Here is a 23,079-nt window from a genome sequence, read left to right on the forward strand (position 1 = left end):
AGCTGGCACATCAGATGGACGTGAAGGTTAGGGAGAAAGGCCATGAGGAGTCTGAAGCAGACCAGATGGGGCAGAGCAGTGTGAATGTTCTACAAATGAAATGTCAGGATGTGTCAGCATGGGACCCAAGCATGGTGGGTGGAGGACCAGAAACATGTAGGAGAAGCACAGCAAGTCCCCTCAAACAACAACCTCTGGCAGATATCCTGCTGGCTGGGCATCACTGAGTGATGCTGAGAGGTCCACGGTACCCTTGGGGCAGATGGTAGGACACCAACAGCTCCAAGACTCACTTAAGGGCTGCAGCAATGTAAGGAAACCTGGGTCTGAAGGAAATCCCCTGGAGGGTTTCCAGGACTTGGCCAGACACAGCCGTGTCCGCCCTGATCTAGTGTTGATGACAGTCCCGCTGCACGTGTGAGGCTGGACCAGAGCCCCCGCATGGCTTCCCACCACCTCTGGGATTTATGTATCTGACCTTCTCTGGGCCACAGATGCTGGGATTACAGCAGGAAAGGGAACACCTATTCCTGAGGCTCCTGAACCTATTGCTGCCCCTCTGCTGCAGGAGGATAAAGACATTTCTCCCAAGCAGGGGCAGCCCCCCAGGCAGCAGGGATACAAGAGCTGCAAAAAAGGCTCCAGCAGCAGGACCCTCACTGCCATCACAGCACGGGAGAGCACTTGGCATCGGCTGAGAGGGGTCACCAGTGGATGGAGCCCTGGAAATAACACAAAACTGGCAGAAAGCCAGCATGTCCTGCAGTGCTGGCGTTTATCTTTTAAAATAACAATGACAGCAGCCCCACTTTGCTGGAAAATGCCTGCCCAGTGCTGGGATCCTGCATCCTTAGGTGCCTAACTGACAGAACTGGGCATCCTTCGGGAGTTGAGCTGTATTATCTGACGAAGGGGGATTATGCTGTGAAAACTGCTCGTTGGGGATTGTATATTAACAGGATATGCTCGGCTAGTTGACAGGAAGCAATAAAGTAATTTGAAAGAGACTGGGAGAGAGTGTGTGAGTTCCTGCGTCTGTGTTAAATCACGGCACTAGATAAGCAAACAGCGCAGCCCTGGAGCGGGGAGGAGCGCTGCCAAGAGGGAGTTGGCTGGTGCCAGAAATCTCCAGGAGCTGATGGGAGTCCAGCTCGAACGTGGCGTGGAAACCAGTGGGATTGCAATTGCGACCCTCCCAGCCCCTGCGGGCGCTTGGGGCTCCCATCTTGCATCAGGCAGGTTGGTGGCTGCTATCGCTTGACACCCCAACTCTGCAAGCATGCATGAGTGGAAAGATCATCGCACAGCAGCTGAAAGACCTCGGTGCCTGCTTGCAGCAGCCCAGCCCACCGGCCTTTCAGGGGCTCAGGGAAGGAGCTGTTCCTCCCAGCAGATCCAGGCCTGGAGGAGGAAGGGGAGGAGAGCCAGGACGAGAAATACGTGCAACTGCAAGAAACGGCTGTGAGAGCTGCTGAGTGAAGGGCGAGCCAGAGACTGCCTGCAACAATGAGGGGAGCAAGGGGGGTTGTTGAAAAATATCAGACGCTTTGCATTCAGTGACTGGCACAGATTTAAACACCCTGCTCGGATCCTGCCTGGGGGAAGCGGTGCCTGCCGCGTGTGTGTCAGTAAGCACAGTACCTGGCATGCCGTCCCTTGCTCAGCCTCCCACGTCCTGCTGGAAACAAATATAGCAAAAAATCAGCAGCATTCTTTGCTCTTGTAGAGGCTTTGCTGGCCTCCAGGAGGGGACGTTTACAGGCCTTCTGATGCAATCTCCAATCCTTTTTGTCAGGGATATACTTTCATACTCTGTGTGACTGCCCGAGGAGCTTGCTGCCACAGGATATGAGTGCTGCAGGATCTACATAAGTGTTTCTGTTTAGTGGAGGCTGAAGACACTCAAAGTGCTCTTTTCAGAATTACGGAAGTAAAAAAAAACCACATATGCTGCCTTCTACCATAGGCAAAAAAGCCCAACCCTGATTCTCAATGAGTGTTAAACCTTTTTTCCCATGTGTTAAGGGCTCCTACCTAGGCCGTTAGGCAGGACACTTCCCTTGGCAATGGATTATGTCAAAAACTGCATCTCACTCTGAATCACCTAATGCTGCCCCTCTCAGAGAGGGTTTCCTAGTGCCCAGAGCAGTGGTCCAGTGTGCACTAGGCACTCCTCCATCTGACCAGCATGTTCTCTGGGAAGGAGCAGCAGTGAAGTCCTCACAGACCTGCACCTCTGCTAGGAGGAGGCTTCCCTGGAAGCTGGGAGCATGATGCAGGTAGACATCTACATGCATTGGAGAATCAGTTCCTGATGGTGCTGTTCATGAGCACGCTGGTTGCATTTCATGGGGCATCACAACTGCCCTGTGGTGAGGGGGACAAAGCTGGGAGATAACTGGAGGCAGAAATGGTCAAACAGACACCGTGAGGTAGGGCAACATCCATGCCTTCCATCATTGCCTCCCTGATCAGCACTTGTTGATCTGGTCCAGCAGGTGGTCATTACCTTCCCAGGAACCTGGCCCTGGGCAGTGGTCACAAGTGTTGGCATTAGAGAGCCCCCAGGATGGTGCAGCCCCTGCCTGTGGAGCTGGCTTCCTCATTTTCAGCCTAAATCTTGAAAAAATTTAAATTTTCCCTAGTGTTCAGTGACTTCCAGGATTCTGGTCCTCAAAGAACTCCTCCCCAGGAGCACCATGCAGACTAGCAGGTCAAGGCAGTGTGGAGATGTTGATGCCTAAACGTTCCTGAATTTAAGGCAAGTGCAGGCTCAGAGGGTGGGATGGAGAAAGCCTCCCCTTTACTGTCCAGGAGATCAGAAGAAGTGGTTCTATGTACAGAGCGAAGCCCAGGGGCTGGATGGCAGCAGTGGAGCAGGAAAAGGGGTGGGGAGCTGTGGGGTGGTCAATGCTGACCTGTCTTGGACTCTCATGAACTTTCTGTCAGTGGCATTAGCCCAGCAGTTCTTTAACATCCGAGCTGGGTGCTGTGCTCTGTGCACATGGAGGGCTCTGAGGCCACTTGCTGGCACTTAAACAGCAGCTGCATGATATCCAGAGCTCAGTCCTCCTGAGTCCATCAGCACAGTTCTCCACTCACATCACCTGTCCGCACTTCAGCAGAGCAATGGACATGCAAAAGACTCAGAGGGCAGCAGAGGTGGCGGAGTCTTTCCCTCCCCACGACTCCTGTTTCAATGTACATTTATCTGCTAGGTCTCTCCCATCTTCGCTGAGATCTGGAAAAGAGAAAACACTTCATTTCTCTGTCTGCAGCTCTTAGTGTCTTTGCTATCATTGAGCCCATCGGTCATAGCACACCCCTGTCTGCACACCTCTCCTTGGGAGAGAGTGGGACGGGGTGTGTGAGTGGTGCAGGGGGAAAGGCAGAGAAGCCAGCTCTTGGAGAGGAGATGCTCTGCTGTATGACTAGGTAAGCACCCTTCCACTGCCAGAAGACAGGTGTCTCTTCAGGAGGGATGAAATGCATGGGGAGATAAGTGAGTTCAGCTGAAGTGAAACAGCTTGTGTTTAAGCTTTAGGGGCTTTTGGGCCACCTGTAGGGAGAAAGGAGGTCTGGGATCATAGGTGGGAAGGTACAGCCTTTGCTGGCTTACTTAGCCTTGCAAAGTGTGGGTTTAGCTGGTGTAAGAGGAATTGCCTGGGGCTAAGTCAGTTCCTTTCTCTGACAGCAACAGCAGGGGAGTGATCCAGGAGGCTCTAGCCTTGATGGTGCTGTGCCTTCAGACAGCATCCCCAGCCCTGAAGTGGACATCCCCTGCTGTGACGTGTCATGGCGTAATGGAGCTCTTCGGGCTGACAGACTGAAAGGAGATTAGTGGACACCTTGCAGAGGTCCTGTTCGGTGCATGGGGAGGAGGCACTGCACCCAAGCTGAAGGGTTTTTCTCTCTGTCTTCACTCCATTTCACTGGTCCCATTGCACTGACACTGAATCCCCAGTAGAAAGAGTCACCAACAATGTTCTTGTGCCCCTCCTTCCTCCCACACACCTCACACAATTTTTGGAATAGCCAGACGGGACAAACGCAACTTGTTCTCCCACCTGTGGAAGAACTGCTCCAGCTGGCTCTTCCAAATGCATCCAGGCCAGCCACAGCTCAAAGTTATCTGATGGTCATGTTCAGCAGCTAAACTGAGCTTACCCATGAGTCCTTCTCACAGACCTTTCTTCCACAATTAGAATGGACCAGGCTGTGCTGGTGAACCAGCCAGCTATCTGACAGATACACAGAGCCTGAGAGATGACACAAGCTCAGGTTATGTGTCATGCAGCCCTTCGCATTGGCATCACTCAGCAGACTGGTGTGGGTAGCCTGTGGTGCCCTCCAGAGAGGCTGTTTATCCTTCACCTTCCTTATCTCCTTCAGTCTGTCGCTGTTTGTGTCTCACACTGTCTCACCCTGGAGAGCTACACAGAGACTGTCTGACCTTCATCACCAGCTTGGCACCAGGAGTTACCCAACCTGCTCATGAGTCATTTCTGCATGCAGTAGAGAACAGCATCCTCCAGATAATGGACATACCTGCTGCTATCTACTTGTGATCACAGGGCTTTGGAGCTCCCCAGATGGGAAATAACTGCCACTATTTCACCCCTGCATGCTTTCTTCAGCCATGTTCTCAAAAACCTTAGGGATCCTGATGGGACTGCCCAAAGCAGCCACATCCCAACTTCAGCCCCATTCCTGCTCACGTCTCCCTGCCCCACTGCCTTCCAAAGAGACCTAACGCAGCCTGGGGCACTCTGATCCTCTTTGCTTCTCCAGCACTTTGTCCTCCTTCCCTGACATCTCCACCCAGCTGCAGGAAAGAGTTCTCCTAGTGCATGACCCAACCACATCACAGCAGAATTGGAAAGGCTCCTGGAGCACTGGCTGCAGGCCACCAGAGAGAAAGGACCACTCCCTGGACTGGACTGACGCCAGGCTAGAAAGAGACAGAAGCTGCCTTAGATGCAGTAATTAAATCCTCAGCCCATACGAGAGAGAACATCACGTCTTCCCCACTCCCTCCATACTGCTACAGTATGTTCAAGTCACTGGCATCACTAGAAAAACACATCAGTCCTCCCCATGAGAGGCAGAAGATTTGGGCTGGGCTTAGGTTGCCTGGTCTTAATTTCCTGCTATGCTTTCCAAAAGCACCCACGCTGGCCTAACCTTCATGATCTGCTCACCCATGTCCAAGCACTGCAGAGTGGCTGGGCTGAGCCTGGGGAAGCAGAGAGCAAACCCCTGGTGTAGACTGACTCAGTTTAGACACATTCTTGTACTCACCAATGCACAATGCGAAGAGAGTTGAGACTGCAGGACAGGCAGGAAAAAGAAGAGGTCCAGTGAGTGCAAACCTGTGGGAGACAGCACCTAGAAGTGGGTATCAATGTGTATTATTTACTGAGTCACCTTCATTGCCTGTTTCTAGGGAGGGACAGATGGTTTCTTCAAACAGGACTAAAAGTATCCCTGTCGTTCCCCTGTCCTGGTGGGAAACTCAAGTCCTGTTAGCTTTGCTCAGTCTTCCATAAGAGCTGAAAGCCTCAGTGAGAAGAAAAGTGCTGCCTTGACAGACACAAGGATTTCCTTCCCCTGCCTGGGTGCCTGGCTCCAGGCTCTAGAAGCTGCTTCCCACCATCTGCTGTGGCCCCACACATGGTTCCTCTGGTCCTGACAACTGCTGCCTTCGAGAAGTATCAGGCAGCTGCTCACACTCTCAGAGTAGGACGGTGGATGGGATCCTGTCCTTCTGACCTCATCTGCATGAGAGGTGCCATTACTCTGGCTCCTGAGGGCTGTGTGATGCTGGATCACTGTGAGCCTTCCTGGAGCCCCATAAGGCTCCCTAATGCCCCGGGAGTTGTGCAGCAGGACTACAATGCCCCAGCGTGGCTCAGCTTGTATGGGACTGAGCATCATCATGAGCACATTGGCTTTCCAGGGGCCCAGGTCACCTCCACCCTCCTACAGTCCCACCAGTTCCCACCAGGTCGCCACCAGTCAAGGCACCATTAAACCCATGGAGCATGTTCCTCTGTGCCCAGGGGACCAGCATCACTCTTCTGCCCAGAGGCACGGGCCTCTCTCCCTGCCCACCTCACTCCCCCAGGAAGGGTGTCCCCCCTCTCCACTCCCATCTCATTCCTGGGGGCCAAGGGGGGAGGGGGGCGGGCAGCACTCATTCAGCCCCCGCCAAAGCTGCTTCCCCTTCCCCCCCATAAGCGAGACCCCCTCCCAGCAGTGCCGGCAGAGCTGCATTTACTGCCGGGCTCTGCACCGGCGTGGCTCGGCCTTTCTTCCTTTTCATCCCTTTCTCACTCCCTGAATGCGCTTTGCTTGCTTTGGCGGCGCAGGGCAGGGAGAGCCCGTCTCCCCCCCCTCGCTCCCGGGGATCCCCCCCGGCAGATGGGGCCGGGATATGAATGTGCACACAGCGAAGCCCCTAAGAGGATTTGCTGGCGCCCCTTTCATTGCGAGCCTTTGTGTGCTGCTCTACTGCAGTGGGACGCCCCCGAGTTCTCCCCCGGCTCCTCTCTCTTCCACTCCAGAAGAAAAGAAAGTGCCTATAAAGGCCTTGTTTGTCCGACTTGTTTGAGGGGACCATATTGCTGTAGGTGCCGCGGGTCCCGGCGTGACAGCGTTGCCCCTTTGAGAAAGGGTGACGTGTGGCTCCCTCCTGGGAGGGTCCGAGCAGGCGGCTTAGCCAGGCGCTGGGAAAAAAGGTTTCAGTTGCATTTCAATGTCCATTGAACCCTGAATCTCTGGCGATGGTTTTTACAGGGGCTCTGCAGACAGACAAAGCCACCGAGGTGGAGGCTGGGAAGATGCTGTGTGTCCGGCAGCGGGAGGAGGACCTGCTAGCCCCCCAAAATCCCATCCGCGAGAGCCGAGCAGGCAATGTTGCTTTTCCTATGACATCTAGTGGTAAAGCCAGGGAAGGAGGAAAATGTCGGCTGGGTTTTCCTGGCTCAAGCACAGCCATCTCCTGCTGCTGCATTTTGCCCTTTGTATTGCAGCAGACAGTCCCCTGTTAAGAAGGAAGCAAAACCAAGCTGCACAATAGCCTCGGCAGCCCAGAAATGTCAAACAGTCCACCCCCAAAACGTGCGCTTGCCCCTGTGCCTTGTCTTGGATTTTCAGGGCACACAACAGGGCCCCAAAGCATATGCTGCGGCTGGAAATGGAAGCACTCACAAGCACACCTATCGCCCTTCTCTCTCTGGTCTGTGCTCCAACACGTCCCCTTGTTTGTTTGCCAGCTGCTCGAAGGCAGTTATATGACATATACATCAGGGCCGGGAAAATTTCCAGTCAAGTGTAGTGCATGTACTGTGTCTTGCAAGCAGTGAAATGTTAGCAGCAGCCAGAGGCAAAGTGACCACGCACCACAAAACATGGCTCTGAGGATGCTCGCAAGGCTTCTCACCCCAGCTAAGGTGCCCTCCGAGCTTGCACGGTCCTGGCAGGGGGTGTGACGCGCTGGCTGAGACTGAATAACAGCCTGTGCTGCTCACTGTTTAACCAAACTGTGCTAAGGTGTCAGCAAGAGCTTCAATACCTTGCCAGACACTGGAAAATCCGCTCTGGAGAGCACACACTGAAAACACTAATCATTAGTCTCCACTACGGGTTTTCAGTGCAATTTCTGACTACTTACTACACACCAGAGCATCCACCAATAGCTGATGGACGTTGTTCTGGGTCAAAAGGGACCACAGAGTCTAAATCCTCTTTTGTACAGCCTATCCCCTGCAGCAGATCACCTTGACTTGGCAAACGGGGCATGCAGGATGGATGCACCTGCAGACGCAGCAGGACATGCGGACTTCAGAACCACACTGACAGTGGGACAAAGAGACCAGAAGTAAGGGTGAAAGAGGGTGCTTTGGTGGTCCTGCACAGAGGCAGAGCATATGCAGCCTTCACTGAGTCTTGCAGACTGCACCGAGAGGCTGTGCCAAGTAGTTGTGCCACACTGTGAGCAGCCAGACATGCAGCTGAGCCTGCCTTGTTGGGCTGGAGGTTGATCTTCCATGGCTGAAAACTGCAAGACGAAACCTGGGGGAGCACCGCCTGTGTCCTGTGACATTTACTTCAGTCCCTCTGAGCACTCCTAGACACAAGTGATGCTGCAGCAAAATCAGGGTCAAGGAAAAACCTTGGACATTTAAGAAGTGGGACTTGGGGAAATAAAGGTTATTTGACAGCACCCAGATTTTAATGCTGTGAGGGAAAACAATTATCAAAATGCAGAACAACACAAGCTGTCTTTAAAAATTAAATACATTGAATCCAGAATCAGAAACACCAAAATACGTTAATAATAAATGGGTGATTCTTCTGTCTACCTGGGCTCAGGGTGCTCGGATGTTTTGGTAGAGGTTTTGTTTGGGATTATGAATACACAATATTCAGACACATCCAATATTCCTGCAATTGCATTTTACTAGGGGAATGCTACAGCATTTAAAAAATTCCCCTGGCATTTGTTTCTCCTTCAGAAAGACTTTTCTTTCCCCTCTTTCTCTGTTCAGTGAGGACACAGGTCATCCGCTGAATCAAAATAAAATAGGTATGAAATGCTGTTAGCAAAACACTGGCTTATAGTTTTAGCTCCTTGCTTTTCAGCAAGCCTGAGAGACAAGTGTGGTGGAGGTGAAGGCTGAAGTACCAAAGCAGAACTAGCAGGACTCATCCTGCACCTGGGGACAGAGTTGGAGCGATTGCGGTGGATCCACACGGACATTAGAAATGGAGAAGATTCCTGGTTACCTAGCCTGCCCCAGGAGAGCATCCAAGGATGGGAAGGGCCACCTAATCCTTGCCTTTCTCCAAGGAGCTCTTCTACATGCAGGGCCAGCACCCAGGGTGGGGAGGAGGCACCCAGCACTGCACCCAGAGTGGACAATGTTCTGCCCCTGCATCCCGAGGGACCATGCTCCGCTGTGGGCAGCTGGTGGCACTGGCAGGACCATCCTAGTGCTAGTCAGAGCTCAAGAATCATCACAGAAACAGAGTCCAGGTCTCGGTGGATGCTGGGGGCTTCCCACTGTTGGTGCCTAGTGCTGTTAGCCAGGGGATCTCCAGGAGCCAAAACACTCTGCAAAAGCCCTGTGTTCCCAGGGTCAGACTCTCCGTGTCCATCCCTGTGGCCATCCCCAGGCTGCAGGGATGGACCCATGGCACAGGGTCACCTCGCACAGCAGAGGACACCAGGCCATGCCATCCTGCTGGCAGGAGCTGCTCACTTAGGGATGTGCGGGGCTGTCGGGCTCCCTCCAGCTCCTCTGGAAGTGCCGCTGATGACCCGCCGCTGTTCCTGTCTCCTTGGTGACTGCACATGCCAGCATATCCAGACAAAAGCTCTCCTGGCACATAATGGGAACAGAAGGGAGTGCTGGGCAGCGGCATTCAGCCCTTGGGGAGCTGCTTTCCGAGCGCTCACCCTAGGGCTCCAGCTCCTGCTCTCTCCGAGTCAGCCAGGAGTGCAGACTCGAAGATAATCCCCGTACAAAACCCAGATGGGTATTTCAGGTGTGTGTCCCTGCACGTTGCACACATTTCCCCAGGGGCCTTCTGTGGTGTAGCAGCCCTCGCAAGGCTGCACGTGGCCGTCTCACTGTGCTGTGGACTAGCTGTTTTGGAGGTTTTGGTGTGGTTTTTTTTTTTGTTGTTGTTGTTTGTTTTGTTTTGGTTTGGTTTGGTTTGGTTTGGTTTTTTTTTTCCTCTGCAGGTAAATGCAAGATTTAGGGCAGTGGGAGGCAGCTGAGAGCAATCGCAATCTTGGACTCCTGACCCCCGGCACTGACTGCCCAGCCTGCTGCTGCGTTGCTCTCGCGCTGCGTGCTGAAAGCGTGCTGTGCTCTACACGGTGTTTGTGTGGTTTGCGTTCGGTGCATGTGCCTGCTACGTGCCCTGCGTATTAATTCACACGAGCTTCTGACTCATGTCACGGGAGGCACATGGCTGCATGTGTGACAAGGATGGGGCTTGGGGCTTGTCTCACAGCCTCACGTAGGCTGAGATCACAGCGCATCTTCCCATCTTTCCGTTCCCCCAAAACGAAGGCTGAAGCTCCAGCAAGGCTGGTAGGACAGGGTATGTAACACAGCAGGGTCTGCTCCTCCCTGTGGGGAAACTGAGGCATTCAGGGAAGTCACTGATTTGTCCCCAGTCACTCCCAGGAGCTAGCAGTAGAAAGGTCTGCCTCTCTCTTGCAAGACACAGAAAACCTCGGGAGAGGAGAGCAGGGCCTGTGGGGCTGTCCCAGACCCGTGTTATTGCATATCCAGTGCCAGTTTTGGGGTTTTGCCAGCAGCCTGGTCCCACATCACAGCAGAGAGGATCCCCAGCATGGCAGCAGATCTCACCCCTCCGGAACCATGGGGTGGGGAGGCAAACCCAAACTCATGGAGGTGCATCCCCCAAGGGGTTAAGGAGATGCACTGGGACAGGCAGGACCCAGCCGTACTCCCACCAGGCTCTCCTGCAGCCCCTTCTGCTGCTGCCCCGCGCAAGGGCGGAGGCGCAGGAGGGTGGGAGGCGGCGGGAAGCAGAGCGGAAGAAGCCGAGCCCGACGTCGAGGCGAGTTGTGCCTGGAGCTGAACACCAGCCAGGCTTCCCATCCCTGCACATCCCCATGGAAACCTCAGCCCCGCCGCCCCGCCTCACACCCCTATCAGACTGTGGTCCACCAGTGGCTGTGCTGGCCCAAGCGATGTCCCACAGGGGTGAAGCGACTCTCGATCACCCAGGGCCGGGGTTGCCAAAGCTGCCAGGGGGTGAGGGATTGAGCTTTTCTCACCCCTACCTGCCCGCACTCAGCCCACACCACAGGGTCAGGGATGCCCAAGCATCCCTCCCCCGCAGCATCCCTGGCTCCTCACTCCAGCCCGGGGTTGTGTGGGGTGCCCAGCCACGGGGTCCTGCCCCAGCAGGGTGCCACCACCCTCCAACCCGCTTCTGCTGGTCCTTCCCCTCCCGTGCTCCCTTCCCAGCACGAGTCCCCTGAATGCTCCATTTGAAGCTAATTCCGGCTGAAATCTGGTTTGCTTTCCAACGTTGCTGCTTTAAATTGGAGAGATTGACCTTGTAGCAGGAGGTGACATGCAGATGCACATCAGCAGCCCGTCAGAGCGGGCGGCGGGGGCTGGGGGGGGGTTGCAGAGCCGCCTCGGGGACAGGCCAACTATTTTATGAGTAATTTAATATCTGGAACACAGACTTTTCATTCCCAGAGATCTGCTGGGGAAAGAAAGAGCCTTTCTGCAGCCCCGCAAAGGCTGTTCCTCATAAGGAGGCAGAGCAGGAAAAAAAAAAAAAAAAAAAGGGGGCTGTGACTTAACCCCTTGGTGGCCAGCCCAGAGCAGAGTCTCTGCAGATCCCAGTCCTTGCAGAGGGGCTAGGAAAAGCAGGAATTCCCTGTGCAGAAAAAAGTGGGAGACAAGCCAGTCTGATTTGCTCCAGGCAAAAGGAGTGATTGCTCCTTCCCATTCAAATTCAAATCCAAGCCTGAGTGAGTATTGGAGGAAACAAACCTATCAAAAGCCCTGGGGTTAGCTTTGGGATGGGAGGTGTTCTCTGAACTCCCTTCCTTGTCTCAGACTAATTCCTGCTGGATCAAACCCCACATGTCACACAGAGGTTGCAGTCAGTCCCATTCTCCACTAGAGCCAGCTCACCCAGGGGATCCATCTGGGGAGCTCCTGCCCTGCTGAGAGTGAGGGAAACGTGTGTGGCCTCAGTCCCCACCTAATCTGTGTTGGTCCTGCTGGGTCTCATTGGTGCCTGAAACTCTCAGCCAGCACAGCCCGGTGCGCTGCCCCAGGAACGCCTCTGCCCAGAGCACACCAGCACTGCGGCACAGCGCTGGACCCATGCAGGGCTTCCCATATGCCTCCTGCTTGTTATTACGGTTTGGGGAAGGGGAGGGAAGGAAGAACACCAAAAAGTGCAACGTCTCACTACACAGCACTATCCAAGGACGGAGGAAAAGGTTGGAGCAGCCACTCTCTTGGCAGCAGCAACTGCACCATGGCGCTGGAAGGCTGAAGGGAAGGAAAAGCTCGTGGGCTGCTCAGGAGGGAGCTGCTGGCGAGGGAAAAGCGTCCCTGTCTGTGTCTAGCAGCAATGTCATGATCTCCATGGGAGAAGGGCTCTTAGGCAGGGTTTGTACAGGAGGCTGCCCTCTGTAGCCTCTGGCCGTGCCAGGCAGCCTGGCTGTGGCTGTGTGGTTGCCAGCCAGGACCGAGGCGAACCAGGAATGGTTTAGGAAGGGTTCTTCCTTGGGTAGCAGGTACTGGGAACTGAACATGCTCAGCACAAACGGATCAACACCTTCACAAGTGCCACAGTGTTTGCTAGTGATCAGACCATGGGACCAACTTCCCTGGCTCAATCTTGCTGACAAAGAGCTTGACTGCACCTTGATCTCTCCAGTGCAGCTTCACTTTCCGTTAACACTGATAGGCACCCAGGGTGCTCCGCCACATCAGATCCTGCCAGAGTCCTGCTTAGGCCTGGACTGGAGCTTCAGCACAGAGAAAAACACCAAAACCCCAGCTAGATGATGCAAGGGAAACCTCCATGGGTTATTCTTGCTGATCGCTGTTGCTTGTGTGCCTTGAAATAGGAAGATTTTATTTTAAAATCCTGACAGCTCTCTACCAGTGTCTTTGCACATCAGTGGATTTACTCCAGTTGAGCTTTGGACCAAACCAGTGCCTGGTTGCAGGTGGATCCCAGAAAGTGACCTTCCCACCTGCTGCTTTTTCATATCACTGGACACCTTCATCTGGTCTTTGATGGGGCAGGGTGACTGGGTGACACGGCTGGGCTCCAGGTTAGCTCTGTCCCCCTCAGCTCACCAAGCCCATGTGACCTCCAGTGCTGAGAGATCAAAGAGCCCCACAGCTGCTTAGCTGCAGCTTGGCAGAACACTTACAAACCTAAAACTCCTGCTCTGAAGTCACCTCGAAACACCACCCGCCTCAGCTTCTACCAGAGCATCTGCTGAGCATCTGGTGGTTTTCTGTCTGGGCACATCCCAGACCTTGGTGGAGGCCTGACACCACAGACGAGGGTCACAGCACCACCTGGTGAAGCTGTATGGCTTAGCTCTGGCTTAACCATGAAGAAGTATTGCTGCTCGTTTCAGCTGTGATGCCATTAAAATGAAAAAAAAAAAATCGAAAGGGAGAGAGCAGTGCATGCGTGTCAGGGCAGATCTGCAGAGAGCATCCAGAGAGCAGGGGGAGCGTGCAGTGGGAGTGCACTCGGAGCAGCGAGTATGTGCAGGAGTGGTGTCCGTGTGAGCACGGACAGAGCAGCAAGTCTGTGCCCAGAGCAGCGTGAGTGTGCACGGGTGAATGTTGTAAACGCGCAGAGTGCTGTGAGCGAGCACCAAGGCAGCACAGGCAGGGAAGGTGCACAGGGCTCTGCTGCAGCCGACAGGTCCCAGGTGAAAACAAAACCTGCAAATCTATTCAGTGGGTGCAGATGTAGCCAAGGTTAAAGTTTGGTGGGGGGCTGGTGCTCATATGTAAAATTTAAAGAATTAATTAAAAATGCAAATTGGTCCTTTCCCCGAGGGACAGTAGCGTGCCCTGTCCGACATCCTCACCACCAGGCTGCACCTGACCCTGCAACAGGTTTCTCTCCAACTCTTCTGTTAATGGTTGTGTTGTTCTAAGGTCGCTTTGTTTTGCATGGAATAATTAATTGAACACCACAGGGCAGGGCAGGGGAGGTTTGAGAGCAGGGCTGGAGCAGTTCTGCCTTTCCTGTGTAACATCAAGCAGCACCGCGTGGCTGGCAGCGCAGCACTGAGCTACCTAGAGAAGTTTGAATTTTTTTTGCTGTGGCCCTGAGCGCCACTAAGGATCTTGCACAGGCTCCTCCTGTGAATGATCCCATTCGAGGGGGCATCTCCAGTCTGGCTCTGGCCTCAGCAAGTGCTGTAACAGCTGGAGAGGAGGGGATTCTCTCCAGAGGCCCTGGGGTGGAGGCCTGGGGCTTTAGGGCTTCCTACAGGGTTATGAACACTGCCCATGCTCAGAGGCCCTGGAGGAACTGAGGAGTGATGTTGGATGGACCACCACCCACCCCAGCTGCTCATGACCCTCTGCTCTCTTTTCTCAACCATTTTGGACACCTGAGGGGTGTGTTGCTCCATGGCCCACGCAGTGGCAGCTTCAGGGGAGCAGACAGCTGCTGTCCCATGGAGCTAACGCCTGAGGTGGCATTGCTGGGTGCTGGCTGAAGCCCCCGGGAGGAAGCAGTGTCCTGGGCACCTCCGTGTTCCGGCCCTGTAAGCACAGTGAGCTACGCTTTAGGGACAGCTGGTGCCTGCACTGCCCTCTAACTCTTTCCAGGTACAGCCAAGACCCTAGAAACTGTTTGGCTTGTGCTGGTGTTAGGTCAGACATTAGTTTTAAAAATAAAACCAGCTCCACTCCAGAGGGGTCCTGAACAAAGATCTTTTCAAAAGTCAAAATTATTACAGCAATTACTCGGAAAGGCAGAAAGCTTTACTTTGCTGACCACCAGCATCCCAGGTCCCATCCTGCAAAGCTTCCTTCTGCCCCCGGCTGGTCCTGTTTTGTGGGGTTATCCCATGCCAGAGGAAGAACTTTTCATTTGTCTCAATTAAACGTCAGTAGGTTCCTGCCAGCTTATATCTCCAGCCTGTCAAGGCTCTTTGAGTGCCAGCCCTGTCCTCCAGCTGACTGCTCCTTGCTTTGGCGACTCCTGCAACCTGCAGGAAACTTAACTGGTGTATGCTGCCCAGCCTCTGTTCTGGGGGTCAAATACCTACTCTTTTCCTCTACCTGCCCTGCTGATCCGATTTTATTTGGGATGCTGCGCCTCCACCTGCAGAACAGCATGAGCATTTCAACTGCGTTTTAAGAGCAGCCCAGCGCTCCTCCACAGGGGTGCGACATCGAACATCTCTGTCCCGACTTTCTGATAGGAGATAGAGGTCTGGGGACATGGTGTGACTGCGTCCCTGGAGACAGAAGCCACAGATTTTGCTGTGTGGGAAGGACGAAGCAGCAAGGTGACGAGGACGAGACATTAACCCAGGGCCGCAGGAGGCGGCACTAATCCTGCCCGGTGCCTCCTCCCAGACCTTGCAGGCAAGGCAGAGCTGAACCTCATAATTCTGCCCGGTCCCTGCAAATTTTGCCTTCCCAGCCGTGGGACAATGGGTGGTTGGGTGAGGGCTGATCCGGTCTCCAGTGCCACCTGCCGGCACATCATCTCGGACAGAATCTGGAGCCTTGGAGCTGGCCGCACCAGTGCCAGTCACTGTCCTGCACCGGGGCAGGGAGACCTGTGCAGCCCGGAGCTCTGGAGCCCTGGACCTGCAAGCAGACTCCGAGAGCTTAGTGGCGATGCTTCAAAAAAGCCAGTGCATACCCCACGACCCCGCCGCCCCAATTATCATCATCCTCTTCATCTAGCCCCTTTCAAATCCCAGATCCCCACAAAAACTCTCCTCTTCTGTGTCCTGAATGCCCCGTGTACACCCCCATGGGCTTCACACCGCACAGCTGCCACAGCCACTCCCCCACCCAGGTACATTGTCACCTGCCCCAGGGACAGGTACATCCTTGGGGTCTTCAGCTCTTACTCATCTGGAGGTCTTTGGGTCCATCAGCTCTGCTCTTAATAAAGACATCCCTGGGAGGGCTTGGCTGTGCTGTAGGACTTACACGTGCTGGTCCTCTGCTGGGGTTATGGGGCTGCTCTGGGCCCTGCCCAGCTGCGCCAGGGGACAGCCGTGTGTCCCACTCCTCTTCCATCGTGGCATCAAACTCTTCCCCACATAAACCTGGCTCACCTTGTCACGAGCTTTGATAAACTTCTGTGGATATTCTTGTCACCACCACCCCAAGAAAAAGTCTGAGAGGTTGGTGTCCCCAGATCCTACCAGCCTCAGGACTCTCCAGAACAGCACCATATCCAGCATCTCCCCATCTACCACCAGGACCCAGTGGCCTCAATATTCCCACTATGTTGTGTGTCCCACCCCCTGCTAGACACCAGGCTTCCTCTCTGTGTTTTCCTAACCCTGGGCTGAGACTTTCTCTGGGTGGCTCTGGAAAGAGATACTCAGCAGGAACTGCATGAATTGTCTGGCTCTTCTCAGCAGTAAGGAGATGCTAATGAGCCTAGGCTGCACCCAGGGGTGCAAAAGGCAATGCCCTGGCTCTCTGAGCATTATTCGGGGGTAAGGAGGCAAATCCAAGGCAGGAAGGAACCAGCAGCACAATATGTCATTTAATGTGCAAGACCGGCAGCAGCGTGCTTAGGGAACCAAATGTGGAGCAAAAAGTCATTTCCAGGGGAGTCTTCAGGCCTGCAGAGACCAACCAGCAACAGGAGAAGGGCTGCAAGAGGGACCCGTTCAGCAGGCTAAACATCGGGGAAGATGAGAAAGCCAGTGAAGATGCTGTCGGACCCTTCGATCCCCACCAGGGAGTTCTTCTCCGTTGGCTCCAGCCAGACAGACTCGTTCTCTGCCATCTTGAGGACCACGCCGCCCGTGGTGACCTGGTAGCTGCTGTGCACATAGTCGCAGAAGGTCACCACCTTGTCACCCCTGCTGCCACCCCGGCCCTTTTTCACATTGAGACACAGGTTGCCCCTGGAGGTGACGTGGTAAGTGAAGTAGTAGATGCCTGGGACCTGGCAGGTGAAGCGGCCATACCGGTTCTCGTAGTGGCCCTTCTCATTGGTGATGATGCGGTCGAAGCGGATGGGCACCTCCCGGCGTGGGTAGAAGCTAATGCTCCTGGCAGCAGAGAAGGCGGACTTGAGGGTGGTCTTGTAGTCACCGGAGTCCCCCTGAGGGCCACGGGGTCCCATGGGACCTGGTAATCCCCTTGAACCTGGGGCCCCCCTGGGGCCGACCTTCCCAGGGTGCCCTGGCAGTCCTGGGTCTCCTTTCTCCCCCCTGTCTCCTTCATGTTCCACCCGGCCAGGGGGACCTAGAAAGCAGGAGGAAGAGTCATCATGGTTGCAGCTGAGCCCCCATGGGTCTGCAGAGGGCCACTGGGAATGAAACAGCAGGTACCTGTGCTGGAGTGTGGGTCAATGGAACCCCCTGCCCACCTGGCAGATGTGACACCCCTTGCTCTTGTGCAACCTTCCTCCCCAAGTTCCTCAGGGAACTCCAGCCTGTCCCCAAGCATCACCCCCACCTGGTAACACCCCAAAGGGACTAGAGGAAAATGGATTGCTTTCCCAGGACCATGTGTCTGGCCTTGCCTTTTCCTGGTCCTTCCTGTGTCCTTGGCATTCACAAGACAATGTTTTCCCCACCTGCAGCTTCCTACTTACCTTGTTCACCCTTTAGGCCATTCTCTCCATCTTTGCCGTTGCTGCCAGGCTGTCCTGGTGACCCTGGGATGCCTGGGATGGTGCCATAGGTCTTGCAGAGTGTGGCACTTGCAAGCTGCCCTCCAGCCAGGCAGATCAACATTGCCCACACAGTCTGCATCTGCTGGAGCACAGAAGGATGTTGAGAGGCCTGTCTTGGGCAGTGGGAGAGATGGGAAAGGCACTCTGTGCTGCTCTGGACGACAATGACTAGAATCGTATTTGGGTAATACCATCAGGGAGAGAAAACATGCTGCTACAGAGCCAAATCTGCTTTCCTGATAGTCTTGGAGGGACCAGCCCCTTTGGACAGGGGAGGGCTTGTCAGTCTCTTCTCACTCTTAAATTACTAGTTTGCGAGTTCCCAGAGCTTCAGCCACATGAACATCTGGGCACAGGTTAGCCTGTCCCAGGGGTCTGATGTCCAGTCTGGCTGTGCTGCTGCCACGGGCATGGGCTGCAGGTTCCTACTGCTCTGAGTCCTCACTACTCCCTCAGAGGAGAAATGCTCCATCCCATCTGAGGACCACAACTGCAGGGTAAAATCCTTCCCCAGGACAGAGCAGTTTCATCATCTGCAAGGGGATAGCTCTTGCTTTCTACCAGCGTATCTGAGGGACAGCTTTAGTCTTTGCAGGTGGCAACATAACCCCCAAACCTGCCCTCCTAAACCCTGTGGGTTCCCATTGTGCACTGCCACATGCCTGCTTCATCCCAGCAGCACTGCTGTATCTGGGGACAATCATCTCGGCTTCCAGTCCCCAGGGTCCCACCTTCCATCTGCCCTCCCTGCATCCCACAGCTCAGCTCCTTCCCCCAGCTCCCGGACAGGTGCATGTGTGATAAGCACTGGGCATCTGGGGGCTGTATCTGGACATCACATCACCCCAGCCACACTCCCTGGCCTCAGGTGGACCTTTCTCAGCACTGAAACTCTGGTGTCAGCAGGAAATTAGGTCAGTGAGTTGGATCCTCTAGCCCACAGCAGCTCCAATTTGGATGTTTCAGGTATAAGGACGGATCTGCTGGCTCCCAACCCAAGTCCAGGCAGACAACAGGAGCATCTCAGGGTGGGAGATCACCCCCAGGGCACCTTTCAGACTGATGCTCAGTCCCTGATTACCCCTCCTGGCCTTTGCCATCTCCCTATTCCCTCTCCCCCTTCCCTCAGGCAAAGCAGGAGGTGTCGGGGTCCCACCAGGTTCCTCCACCACTCCCAGTCCAGCAGCCTCCTTTCTCTTCCACCCCAAGCCACAGAAAAATGTCAGTGATGCAGAGGCTGACTGTCACCCTGGTGCTGCCTGGTTCCCTGTTTGCTCCTGTCTGCAGTGGGGAGCTGGGGCTCAGCTTTGCCGACATCTTGCTCTTACCTTGAGCTTCTCACTGCATGGATGGGGAGATGAAGCGGGATACACCAGCGTCCTGCCTGGAAATGACCACGAGATAAAGCAGAAGTTTGTTACAAGGGTTATTGTGAAAGGATCTGGGCCACATCCCTTTTTTATCTTTAGCTCCCACCCTTTCTTCAGTGGTACTTTCATATCCTCCACGAATGCTGTCCATCAGCTCAGCAGAACATGCTCTCCCCAGACACCACCCCAGGTCCCCCTAGGCACACAGCTCTGGCTCTGGGGCCTGCTCAGGCGTGCTTGCTATGGGGAACACTGCCGTGAGCTTCAGACAAGTTTGGGGTAACCTCTTAGGACTGCAGAAATGCGCATGCACTTCGCTAGCTTACCTCAGGCTTCTCTGCACGTGCCCTGCTCAGCTGTGAGGTACTGGCAGGCCCAGAGGATGCTACAGGGTGTTGCAGATGGGAAGTGATTTCACCCTGTGGTAAAAGAATTTCCAGTCCTGCTTTCTGCTGATGCTTTGTGGAAGGAAAGCACAGGCTGTTTGGGAGAAGTGACCTCCTTTTCTGCTGTACAATTCGTGACACCAGGAGGAATCTCCATTGGGTTCTGGTGGGCTTTGTAACTTCCACAGCCACGAGACAGTTTGGTCTGGCTCTGGGAAGCCAGTGCTCCCCCTGCCCTGTCCCTGGTGAGGCTGGGACTCTGGAGATGTCCCAGCCACAGGAGGCATGGCTATAAGGCTTGCTGCGGGGCCTGTGGCCCTCTGCAACTGAATCGCATCTACTTGGAGGGGAGGGGGATATCAAAGTCCCTGCTTGGAGGAGTCTTAGTCCCCTCTTAGGTGGGGGCTCTGTGCATGGACACAGGAACCGTCCCCTTCCTGCAGTCAGACAGGGCTGTGAGTGGTGTGTGATGCCCACTGATATTAAGCGTGACTGGGCCAGTGAGGGCTCAGAGATGTTCTGATGCCACACAGATGTCCAGATGTTGTGCACACACACACATGCACGCGTGCACAGCACATCCATCTGGCCACACATGGGCTACACCTGCAGAAAGACAAGTCATGGAGGAAAAAACACACTAGGACAGGCACACTGGGGATAGTTTTATTGACACTTTCCACAGGCAGATTATGGCAAAGGTGCTTTGGCAAGCCTGTTCCAGGACACTTGGCTGTCCCTTGTGTGACACAGGTGGGAAGGGGAGAGATGCAGAGAGATGTCTGGCTCCAGCAGCAGAAGGTAATGTGGGGTTAGTAGGGTGAATGCATGTGGCAGTGCCAGCAGGATGCTGGGGACTTGTCACTCTGGGTGAAGATGCATCCAGATGTGCCTGTCCCCTCTCTTCAGTGGCTGCCTGCTCTTGGTTCCCAGGCCAGTGGGTTGTGTCTGGCAGCTGGGGTTGACCCCCTCATTGGGGCTTCCCACCCAGCAGAGAAACCTGAGGCATCAGCAAGAGCCTGGCGGTGAGCAGCAGTGTTTTCAGGGCAGGGTGAAGAGGATGGCGTGCTACGGTGGGCTCTGGAGGTCCTCTAGTCCGGGAAGAGCAGGAACCCCGAGAAGATGCTGTCAGAGTTGCTGATGCCCACCATGCCGTTGTAGTCATTCACCTCCAGCCACACCTCGTTCCCAGTACCCAGGTGGAAGAGCACCCCACCAGAGCTCACCTGCACAGTGTTGATCTTGTGGTCACAGAAACTGGCCATTTTGGTGTCATCCTTGTACAGGATGGCACAGAGGTTGGCTGTCAGTGAGTTGTGGAAGACAAAGTAATAGAGGCCAGGGATCCTGCAAGTGAACTTGCCCGTGGTAGTGTTGTAATCGTGATTGGTGTTGGTGATGACGTGGTTGAACACCACAGGGACGTTTTTCGGAGGATGCTCGTTGGTCTGTCTCGTCACTGAAAATGCTGACTGGTGCTTCTGCTTGTAGCTGCCTGGTGTACCTGGCTCTCCAGCCATGCCCATTATCCCAGTGTTTCCAGGGGGACCAGGGGGGCCAATGGGTCCAGTCTTGCCTGCCAAGCCAGGGATGCCTGGTTCCCCTTTCATGCCCTTGGGCCCTTGTGTTGCAGGAGTGGCCGGGATGCCTGTGGGGCAGTGGAGAGTGAAAGGGAAACAGTGTCAATGGGAGGATGTGGGGAGATGCTCCTCCAGCCCCTTCCTTTGGTCAGGAGAGGGTGGTTGCCCCTCTCCAGCCTCCTCTCCTCCTGCCCTGTCCACAGAGGATGCTCTCCACAGCCTGAAAACCAAGCCAGACTGGCCACAGAGGACTCAGTGGCCTCCAGCCCAACAGCCTGTGTGGTTCTCCTCCTTGCTCACTCACCTGGCTCGCCTTTGGCTCCTTTCAGACCATCCCGGCCATCCTTGCCCGGCACACCTGGCATGCCAGGCAGGCCTGGAGCGCCATAGCAGTTGTGAGGGGCATCTCCAGTCACAGCAGACTCTAAATTCAGGAGTAGGAGGGTGAGGCCCAGACCGAGCTGCTCCCAGAAGCTCTGGCCCATTTTGGTGCTCTGGAGCGTGGAAAAGAAAAGAAAGTGCTTAGGGTGAGGAGCCACAAGAGCATGGCTTCCAGGCTATGGGGCAAAGGAGGTACTGTGCTATGAGACTGACTGCACCAGGAGCACCTGGCTGCAATGTTTGGGCCCTCAGTGCCCCCCACACCCCCCACCCCATACCAATTTGTAGGTGGTGGGGAAGTGAATATGTGGAGATGGACCCTGAGCTCATCATCAACCCCAGGGCAGCCCCTGATGGCACAAGGGTGGTTGGACTTTCAGTCTGGATGGAACCATGAGATCCTGTGGCCAAGCCCAAAGCTCTCCCAGTCCAGTGTCCTGAACGCCCCGCAGATGCATATGCCACCGCAGACTGTTACACCACGCAGAACTGAGGCTGGAGATCCCCGGACCCAGAAGCTCTCTCCCCCTTTTCCAGCAGCAACCTGACGTTCCTGGCTCTTCCAGTCAGCTGGGGATCTCCCAGGACAATGCCTGGCCCAGGGGACTGGGTCTTCTCCCAGCAAGGGCAAGAGTACATCCCCCTGCCATGACATGTGTGCAGCCTGGCAGTGCCTCTGTCTCCTTCTCCTCTCACATAGCCCAGCACTGTGCCATGATGCTGGACCCCTGCCCCCATGCAGCCCACCCAAAAGAGATGGACCCTGCAGCACCTCTTACCTCTGATGGGAGGAGCAGGGTACGGGATCCTGCTCTGCTGAGCCCTCTGGATGCTGTGGGCAGTGCCTGCTGGCACAGCACAGCACGGGTGACTCTCCGTGACACTCTCCTGGAGGAAGTTGCAGAGTTAAGAAAGGGCCCTTGGGGACTCAGAACACCCAGTTGGCCCCCAGCCGAGTTTCACATCCTCCTGCCTGCTTGTTTCTTCCAAGCAAGCACTTTTGTGGCTGTCCAGCGAGATCTGCACTCATGTCACTGCAGCAGCTCAAAGGACAGAGGTGGGATGAGCCCCTGCCAAGCAATGTACCACAAACCCTCCAGCCACCGCAGAGTCTAGTGCTCCACAAATCGCCATCCTTAACTTATTTAGGAGGAGAAGGGGAGTGAGCAGATGCCTCAGGACAGCTACACGGAGCCTAGGCAACAGAGGGCTGGTGCGAGGTCATTGCCTGGCTCTGAAGGGAGATGCTGCACCCCTAGGCAATGGGGCTGAAGGATGTTTCTCCCTGAGGGTTTCTGACCTGCAGACTGGCTGGCCTCTCTGCACCTTGGCCTGTGCTCATCCAGCTCTGCTGGGTGCCAGATTTGCAGGGACCCCAGCATCCCTGGTTCAGGGTGTTGCCCTTTGCACCTGACCTGGCCTCCTCCTCATTGCTCCAGGAATGGAGACATTTGACTGCCCAGCATGTGTGTAGCAGGTCCTCCAAGTAGCAGTCCCAGGGTATGACATCTGTGTGGCTTCCCTGATACATTTTTGCTGCCTGTTACCTGCTCAACCTGCTATACAGCCCACTAGTCTCACCCCAAGCCAAAAAGAGAAGAGCATAGTCTCACAACTCCACCACCATCACCCCACAAACCCATCAGTCACCCTGATATCCCCGCCCTTCCTTGTGGAAAGGCTGGAGGACCACAGTTGCCTTTCCTTTTCCTGAGAGAGTTTGTTTACTAACAGAGGGCCATGCGAGTGGGTAATCTGATCTACTGCCTGTATTTACCCTTGTAGAGGACAGCTAGCATGGAGTCAGGAGAGAAAGGACACACACAGGCTAGTCCCAGAGATTTCCCATTCCTCCCTGTAAGTGCCAGCTCTGCCTGTACACTCAGTTCCCTCCTGTCCTTCTGCCTTTGCAGTTGG

At 54.8% G+C, this 23,079-nt stretch overlaps 2 protein-coding genes across 3 annotated transcripts; both read right to left on the minus strand.

The window, feature by feature from the left end:
- Window positions 1-16,289: 16,289 nt before the first annotated feature.
- C1QB (complement C1q B chain) lies at window positions 16,290-18,880 on the minus strand. 2 transcript variants are annotated; one of them, XM_026862871.1, is made up of 3 exons: window positions 18,774-18,880; window positions 17,365-17,524; window positions 16,290-17,012 (listed from the first exon to the last, which is right to left on the minus strand). In XM_026862871.1, exons 2-3 carry the CDS (start codon window positions 17,522-17,524, stop codon window positions 16,438-16,440), a joined length of 735 nt encoding a protein of 244 aa, XP_026718672.1. In that variant the 5' UTR covers window positions 18,774-18,880; the 3' UTR covers window positions 16,290-16,437. The 2 variants fall into 2 exon arrangements, with proteins under 2 accessions (XP_026718672.1, XP_026718671.1); XM_026862870.1 differs by having other exon boundaries at window positions 17,365-17,527; window positions 18,774-18,856.
- Window positions 18,881-19,859: 979 nt separating this feature from the next.
- Window positions 19,860-22,095, minus strand: C1QC (complement C1q C chain). The gene is made up of 3 exons (XM_026862873.1): window positions 21,942-22,095; window positions 21,086-21,275; window positions 19,860-20,849 (listed from the first exon to the last, which is right to left on the minus strand). Exons 2-3 carry the CDS (start codon window positions 21,264-21,266, stop codon window positions 20,293-20,295), a joined length of 738 nt encoding a protein of 245 aa, XP_026718674.1. The 5' UTR covers window positions 21,267-21,275; window positions 21,942-22,095; the 3' UTR covers window positions 19,860-20,292.
- Window positions 22,096-23,079: the final 984 nt, after the last annotated feature.

The sequence above is a fragment of the Athene cunicularia genome, assembly GCF_003259725.1.
Source record: "Athene cunicularia isolate RWA chromosome 21 unlocalized genomic scaffold, athCun1 chr21_part1, whole genome shotgun sequence".
NCBI classification, from domain to species: domain Eukaryota; kingdom Metazoa; phylum Chordata; class Aves; order Strigiformes; family Strigidae; genus Athene; species Athene cunicularia.

Bases quoted from the DNA above. Each gene is read 5' to 3' on its own strand.
- C1QC (XM_026862873.1), bottom strand. From the start codon at position 21,266: ATGGGCCAGAGCTTCTGGGAGCAGCTCGGTCTGGGCCTCACCCTCCTA. The intron at 20,850-21,085 runs GTGAGTGAGCAA...ACTGCCCCACAG, and splicing joins AGGAGCCAAAGGCGAGCCAG to GCATCCCGGCCACTCCTGCA.
- C1QB (XM_026862871.1), bottom strand. From the start codon at position 17,524: ATGCAGACTGTGTGGGCAATGTTGATCTGCCTGGCTGGAGGGCAGCTT. The intron at 17,013-17,364 runs GTAAGTAGGAAG...CCTGCTTTCTAG, and splicing joins TGGCCTAAAGGGTGAACAAG to GTCCCCCTGGCCGGGTGGAA.